The sequence below is a fragment of the Drosophila novamexicana genome, unplaced genomic scaffold (assembly GCF_003285875.2).
Source record: "Drosophila novamexicana strain 15010-1031.04,08,12 unplaced genomic scaffold, DnovRS2.1 tig00000024-arrow-pilon, whole genome shotgun sequence".
In the NCBI taxonomy this organism is placed as follows: Eukaryota; Metazoa; Arthropoda; class Insecta; order Diptera; family Drosophilidae; genus Drosophila; species Drosophila novamexicana.
This window is the reverse complement of record NW_020824768.1, coordinates 424,954-432,169: the sequence shown is the minus strand read 5'-3', so window position 1 is coordinate 432,169 and position 7,216 is coordinate 424,954. Positions and strand designations below refer to the sequence as shown.

The window sequence follows — 7,216 nt, the reverse complement described above, 5'->3', positions numbered from 1 at the left end:
AGCCCGAAAAGAATCATATAATTTTTGAAAATAAGAGACCCTAACCCAAACCAATAACTTGGGCCTAACCCATTGCGTTTATCTAACCAATTTGACATATGCCAATTTTGGAAAGAGCCTAAATGTTGCGCGCCTTTTGTTCATGAAAATATGTATGTATGACAATACTTTCAGCAGAACAGGCGCGCATTTATAATTTTGGAATTTGTTTCAAATAAATCATAATCAAAATCAATGACCAAATATATACCTTGCCAAAGGAAATTATTGATAATTTGATTTGCGAACCGAATCTAAATCACATTCAATTGATTCGAGCTGTGAACCGAAGCCCGAAAGCTAATCAGGCCCAACTATATGACTATATCGCTTGTCTTTAACTCTTTTCTTGGTATTCACGAAAGTTTTATAACAAAAAAATGCACACAATTGAATTTGGAAACCATTTTAAAAAGTACTTATCACACTTTGCACTGCAATTTCGGGTGAATTCTCTTTCTCCACCAGCTTAAGGCAAAGGGGCATTGCGAATATAAAACACAAGCCCTACAATTAACAAATATCAATAGATTGAAATCGTATGTGCTATATAATAACTTACGGAGGTTACCACGGTTAACTGATACCATATCTGAATAACCAGTTCGATATCCGTTTTATTGAAGTCGTCAATCAATTTCGATAGCCCTATTTTGGCGAAGAAGAAGATCAAAATTGCAGCTAAAAACTGAAATGAATTGATGTGTTTATGCAACTGCAAGGGCTTTCAAATAATTAAGACTTACCTGCTTTAGCTTTAATGAATTATTCTGTAGAGATCCATTGATGCCGATGAAAATTGCAAAATTCACTAAACTGTTCAGCACAATCGATGAGACCAGCACAAACTTGAGATTTTCGTTGGCTTCGCATAAGGTTAATAGGGCCGTGACCAGGTCTACAGTATTAAATATCTGTATGTATGAGTAAAATCATGCTGATCTTGTTATTTTGCTGCTTCAATAATACTTACTGCAAGGCCTACGGTTAGGCTTATGGTTATAAGCTTGACTACCTTGAATTGGCACAAACACATTTCTACGATTTTTCAAACACTTCGATTATCAATATTAATTAAGATTTTAAACTTTTTGACGTTAAGCTACAAATTTAAACGGACTACTGCGTGTCAAGCAACATTTTTGAAAGCACGTTAAAGCTTTTGAAAGCACGTTAAAGCTTCGGGTAACTTAATCCTTATGCTGCAAAGCTTGCCAAATGTCTGCAGCCATTGTTTGAGTCCAAATCTGACAGGCAGATAGCTTGCGACCTTTAAGATTAAAGTCAAAATTATTAATTTGTATTTATTAATATAGTATAATAAATAATCATAAAAAGAATCGATTCCATGTAAATAGATTAGAATCGCTTTACCTCAAATCTGCTTCATCTGTTAATCGCAAATAAAGGGCTGACACAAAAATTAAACATAGCAGCTGAAATGTCAGGGAAAACCAATGAAAATATTGAACTATGCTTGTGATAATTGTCGAGTCTATCTACCGAAAGAGCCATGTCCAGATGATACCAGGGACTTGCTAGGAGTTGATAAATTTTCTCATTGATGCCATCGACTATTTCCGCAAGCATCAGCTTGCAGATGAAGAAGACCAGCAATGTGAATAAAAACTGAATGGGATCAATGAGATTTTTAAAACTCGATTACATAACTTCCACTTACCAGCTTCAGGGGCAATTTCTTATGACGAATAACTCCATAACTGCCGAAACTAATTGCGAAAGTTAGGAAAGTGTTCAGCACCATGGATATGATGAAAGCACTCTTCGCATAACCTTGGTAACTGCCCACATTTTCAATGGACTTGACGAGATCCATAGTATTGCATACCTAACCAGGAGCGGGTTTAATAGTCAGTTTTGTACTTCAGCCGAATTGGACAACAAACTTACCAGAATAATGATAGATATAATGATTGTATGGATCTTGAGCAAAACTATTCCCAGAAAACACATTGGTATGCACTTAAATAAATATGTATGTTGAATGTGACACGAAACTCTTAGCTACGCTTTCGTATTATCAACAACCGCACGATTACAATCAGACTCAATGCCTATAAAAGGGAAAACAAATATTGTTGCACTTACACCTGAACTTTGCTTTGTTGCACTTACGGCCCACAAGATCGTTGATGCAAACCAAATGTGATAGTTCGGGTACGTTTCCGTAGAGTTTCCAATAGTCACATAAAGTATCCAAATATTGCATTTGATAAATATGAATAAGCCAATGCAAATTGCCAGCTGTGAAGATAGTTGATAATTAATTAAATCAATGTTTTAATATGGGAAAGCTTTAAGCTTAATTTACTGAATTTAATTCAGTAAAATACAGTTGAGCTCGCTGTCAGCTCGTAATCTTGAATGGCTTTAAGCTAAATTTGCACAATTTCAATTAATATTATAATTTAACTTTAAGAAAGCTTTACAATAAGTTTAAGGAACTTTATTTAGCTCGCTTTAAGCTCGTAATATTGAGAAAGCTTTAAGTCGAATATATAAAATTTCATAACTACAATTAAGCATGCGGGAAGCTCGTAACCTCGATAAAGCTTTATTGAATTGATAGACACAATTAATTACTGATAATGTTTCTTAAGCTTTACCACCAGGAGCAGAAATATTGCTTGACTAAAGACGATAAAATAACCCAAACATGCGATTGCGATCATAAAAATTGAAGTAGCCAGGTTTGATATTAACAGCACAGTCCTCTTCCGACTATCTAATAATCCATTGTCGAAGGTCGAACCGATTTCTATGCAGCAAAATTGCTATATGAAAATTAATCTGACGGCCATCAGAGGGCAAAAGACTTTTTTAGCGCTTACCAAAAGGATAGTCAGACAAATAGCAGCCAATGATTTAAGACAGAGCTGCGAACGCATGCACATCACCAGGATATCAAATACAGTTTGTGTATGTAGTACAAAAGTGTATAACATAAATGACAAGTATTCCAAGTGAAACATAGTTATTAACAAGTGCTAACCCACAAGATGTTTCAAGTGGACGGGCCACATGTGCAACACCAGCAGCAGCAGAAGCGGCAGCAACAACAATGACAACATTGTTGACAAATTCCAGTTGAACGCACAAAGCAGGAGAAGGCAACGCCGACTCTTCTCCTTTCGAGCAGGCTGAGGCCCTGGGCTGAAGTCAATAGCAGAGCCCAGCCCCTGGCCAGGATAGCATAGCCTGGCCCTGTGCCTGTCTGTCCCAAAGTCCTTGCCTCTTGGTTCTTGTCGGTCCTTTTGCTTTGTGTGTAAGAGTATGTGTGTGTGTGTGTGGCCCAAACGCTGTCTGCTAAAATAATCGCCACAATAATCTGTCAACGACAGCTGTTGATGTCATAAAAACCTTTTGAAGATGTAAAGATGTCGTTGTCAAGGCACACAAACACATACACAGAACAACAACAACAACAACAGGCTAATGATAATTTGCCACAATTTACACTCAAACCAGCCACAGCAACAGCGAACAGCCCCAGCCCCAACCCTCTTCTAATGGCTGCGATAAAATCATTGATGAAGCCAAAAGCTAATTGAATGTTAATCGCTTGGCATTGACATTGCACGTGGCAGTGGCTGTGGCAGTGGCAGATAAAGCGAGCCAAATGGCCAACCTTGCCGCAGTTGCGCAGCTAAAAGCTTAAGGTGAACGTTGAATTTGCATGGAATAATGATAAATCAACAGACGGGGCCGGTGGCTCGTTTATTTATGCCACAACAAGGCGCAAATAAAACGCAAACACAGTCTTTAAATTAAAAATTAAATTTTAATCTACACAGGCAACAGCAGCCTGCGGGCCAAGCAATGATCCGTATCAGTTAGTACGAGAATCTTTAGCATTCGTGCATTTGCTCAAACCCAGCCCCGCCCCCTCCCCCTTCGCCCTCAACCAACAGCTTGGGCTGCCCTTTGTCTGCGGCTATGACATATCGCGATGGGAGTCGTCTGAGTTGCTTGGGTTTTCATTTCTTTTCATTTCTACTTCTGCTTCAGTTCGTCTGGCATTTGCGTTAAACATGCTCAAATTTGTTTAAACTGCAAGAGCTTAGGAATTGTGCGAGTTCCAGCAAACAATTTCACCCATAAAATTGACAAAATTTCGGGCAAAGCAATTATAATATAATTCCTAGACTATAAATAAAATCAATGATAGCCATTTGAGCCCGAACATGTATAAATTATGTTATTCATGGCTTGGCCTCTAAATCTGGTAAAATTTTTGGTCAAAATTCATGTGAAAATAGTACCCTCAAATATCCTATATAGACATAGGTCGAAATTTCCCACATCCATAACTCGGGCAAAACTCAACCGATTTTACCGAGATTTGGATTTTTGTTCATGGGAATCCCTGCAGATAAATCTGGCATTTAAATCTGAACACGTATTTTTTGGTCGAAATTCATGTCAAAATCTTAGACCCAGTTTCTTATGGGTCATGGATTTTGACATGGGTCAAAATTTCCCATTCCCATAATTCGGTCAAAAATCATCAGATTCTTACGAGGTTTGGCTTTTTGCTCATGGTTTTCCCTCCAGATTAATCTGGCATTCAAATCTGAACACGTATTTTTTAGTCGAAATTCATGTCAAAATCTTAGACCTAGTTTCTTATGTAGACATGGGTCAAAATTTCCCATTCCCATAATTCGGTCAAAACTGCTCCGATTTTTACGAGGTTTGGCTTTTTGCTCATGGTTTTCCCTCCAGATAAATCTGGCATTTAAATCTGAATACGTATTTTTTAGTCGAAATTCATGTCAAAATCTTAAACCTAGTTTCTTATGTAGACACGGGTCAAAATTTCCCAATCCCATAATTCGGTCAAAAATCATCAGATTTTTACGAGGTTTGGCTTTTTGCTCATGGTTTTCCCTCCAGATTAATCTGGCATTCAAATCTGAACACGTATTTTTTAGTCGAAATTCATGTCAAAATCTTAAACCTAGTTTCTTATGTAGACACGGGTCAAAATTTCCCATTCCCATAATTTGGTCAAAACTGCTCCGATTTTTACGAGGTTTGGCTTTTTGCTCATGGTTTTCCCTCCAGATAAATCTGGCATTCAAATCTGAACACGTATTTTTTGGTCGAAATTCATGTCAAAATCTTAGACCCAGTTTCTTATGGGTCATGGATTTTGACATGGGTCAAAATTTCACATTCCCATAATTCGCTCAAAAATCATCAGATTCTTACGAGGTTTGGCTTTTTGCTCATGGTTTTCCCTCCAGATTAATCTGGCATTCAAATCTGAACACGTATTTTTTAGTCGAAATTCATGTCAAAATCTTAAACCTAGTTTCTTATGTAGACACGGGTCAAAATTTCCCATTCCCATAATTTGGTCAAAACTGCTCCGATTTTTACGAGGTTTGGCTTTTTGCTCATGGTTTTCCCTCCAGATAAATCTGGCATTTAAATCTGAACACGTATTTTTTAGTCGAAATTCATGTCAAAATCTAAGACCCAGTTTCTTATGGGTCATGGATTTTGACATGGGTCAAAATTTCACATTCCCATAATTCGGTCAAAAATCATCAGATTCTTACGAGGTTTGGCTTTTTGCTCATGGTTTTCCCTCCAGATTAATCTGGCATTTAAATCTGAACACGTATTTTTTAGTCGAAATTCATGTCAAAATCTTAGACCTAGTTTCTTATGTAGACATGGGTCAAAATTTCCCATTCCCATAATTTGGTCAAAACTGCTCCGATTTTTACGAGGCTTGGCTTTTTGCTCATGGTTTTCCCTCCAGATAAATCTGGCATTCAAATCTGAACACGTACTTTTTAGTCGAAATTCATGACAAAATCTTAGACCCAGTTTCTTATGTACGCGGGTCAAAATTTCCCATTCCCATTATTCGGTCAAAAATCATCAGATTTTTACGAGGTTTGGCTTTTTGCTCATGGTTTTCCCTCCAGATTAATCTGGCATTTAAATCTGAACACGTATTTTTTAGTCGAAATTCATGTCAAAATCTTAGACCTAGTTTCTTATGTAGACATGGGTCAAAATTTCCCATTCCCATAATTTGGTCAAAACTGCTCCGATTTTTACGAGGCTTGGCTTTTTGCTCATGGTTTTCCCTCCAGATAAATCTGGCATTCAAATCTGAACACGTATTTTTTAGTCGAAATTCATGTCAAAATCTTAGACCCAGTTTCTTATGGGTCATGGATTTTGACATGGGTCAAAATTTCACATTCCCATAATTCGGTCAAAAATCATCAGATTCTTACGAGGTTTGGCTTTTTGCTCATGGTTTTCCCTCCAGATTAATCTGGCATTCAAATCTGAACACGTATTTTTTAGTCGAAATTCATGTCAAAATCTTAGACCTAGTTTCTTATGTAGACATGGGTCAAAATTTCCCATTCCCATAATTCGGTCAAAACTGCTCCGATTTTTACGAGGTTTGGCTTTTTGCTCATGGTTTTCCCTCCAGATTAATCTGGCATTCAAATCTGAACACGTATTTTTTAGTCGAAATTCATGTCAAAATCTTAGACCTAGTTTCTTATATAGACATGGGTCAAAATTTCCCATTCCCATAATTCGGTCAAAACTGCTCCGATTTTTACGAGGTTTGGCTTTTTGCTCATGGTTTTCCCTCCAGATTAATCTGGCATTCAAATCTGAACACGTATTTTTTAGTCGAAATTCATGTCAAAATCTTAGATCTTGTTTCTTATATAGACATGGGTCAAAATTTCCCATTCCCATAATTCGGTCAAAACTGCTCCGATTTTTACGAGGTTTGGCTTTTTGCTCATGGTTTTCCCTCCAGATTAATCTGGCATTCAAATCTGAACACGTATTTTTTAGTCGAAATTCATGTCAAAATCTTAGACCTAGTTTCTTATGTAGACATGGGTCAAAATTTCCCATTCCCATAATTCGGTCAAAACTGCTCCGATTTTTACGAGGTTTGGCTTTTTGCTCATGGTTTTCCCTCCAGATTAATCTGGCATTCAAATCTGAACACGTATTTTTTAGTCGAAATTTATGTCAAAATCTTAGACCTAGTTTCTTATATAGACATGGGTCAAAATTTCCCATTCCCATAATTCGGTCAAAACTGCTCCGATTTTTACGAGGTTTGGCTTTTTGCTCAGATTAATCCCTCCAGATTAAT

At 37.2% G+C, this 7,216-nt stretch overlaps 2 protein-coding genes across 5 annotated transcripts; both read right to left on the bottom strand.

Annotated features, from left to right (window-relative positions):
* Window positions 1-358: 358 nt before the first annotated feature.
* LOC115771184 lies at window positions 359-1,238 on the bottom strand. Of its 2 annotated transcripts, none has more exons than XR_004018922.1 (4): window positions 1,013-1,238; window positions 786-937; window positions 602-727; window positions 359-546 (listed from the first exon to the last, which is right to left on the bottom strand). XR_004018922.1 is itself a non-coding variant. In XM_030716774.1 (4 exons), the coding sequence occupies exons 1-4, from the start codon at window positions 1,073-1,075 to the stop codon at window positions 448-450; spliced, it is 456 nt and encodes a 151-aa protein (XP_030572634.1). In that variant the 5' UTR covers window positions 1,076-1,238; the 3' UTR covers window positions 363-447. The 2 variants fall into 2 exon arrangements, 1 of the variants encoding a protein (XP_030572634.1); XM_030716774.1 differs by having other exon boundaries at window positions 363-546; window positions 786-953.
* Window positions 1,239-2,029: 791 nt separating this feature from the next.
* LOC115771185 lies at window positions 2,030-3,003 on the bottom strand. 3 transcript variants are annotated; one of them, XR_004018923.1, is made up of 4 exons: window positions 2,892-3,003; window positions 2,644-2,834; window positions 2,176-2,304; window positions 2,030-2,114 (listed from the first exon to the last, which is right to left on the bottom strand). XR_004018923.1 is itself a non-coding variant. In XM_030716775.1 (4 exons), exons 1-4 carry the CDS (start codon window positions 2,952-2,954, stop codon window positions 2,061-2,063), a joined length of 414 nt encoding a protein of 137 aa, XP_030572635.1. In that variant the 5' UTR covers window positions 2,955-3,003; the 3' UTR covers window positions 2,030-2,060. The 3 variants fall into 3 exon arrangements, 1 of the variants encoding a protein (XP_030572635.1); XR_004018924.1 differs by having other exon boundaries at window positions 2,667-2,818; XM_030716775.1 differs by having other exon boundaries at window positions 2,667-2,834.
* Between the last annotated feature and the right edge of the window lie 4,213 nt (window positions 3,004-7,216).

What these genes read in the sequence shown, in the direction of transcription:
- LOC115771184 (XM_030716774.1), bottom strand. Translation starts at nt 1,075, where the DNA reads ATGTGTTTGTGCCAATTCAAGGTAGTCAAGCTTATAACCATAAGCCTA. An exon ending in GCCTAACCGTAGGCCTTGCA is followed by an intron (nt 954 to 1,012) that starts GTAAGTATTATT and finishes TCATACATACAG; the next exon opens with ATATTTAATACTGTAGACCT. An exon ending in AGTTAACCGTGGTAACCTCC is followed by an intron (nt 547 to 601) that starts GTAAGTTATTAT and finishes TGTTAATTGTAG; the next exon opens with GGCTTGTGTTTTATATTCGC.
- LOC115771185 (XM_030716775.1), bottom strand. Translation starts at nt 2,954, where the DNA reads ATGTGCATGCGTTCGCAGCTCTGTCTTAAATCATTGGCTGCTATTTGT. An exon ending in TTTGTCTGACTATCCTTTTG is followed by an intron (nt 2,835 to 2,891) that starts GTAAGCGCTAAA and finishes ATTTTCATATAG; the next exon opens with CAATTTTGCTGCATAGAAAT. An exon ending in CATCAACGATCTTGTGGGCC is followed by an intron (nt 2,115 to 2,175) that starts GTAAGTGCAACA and finishes TCCCTTTTATAG; the next exon opens with GCATTGAGTCTGATTGTAAT.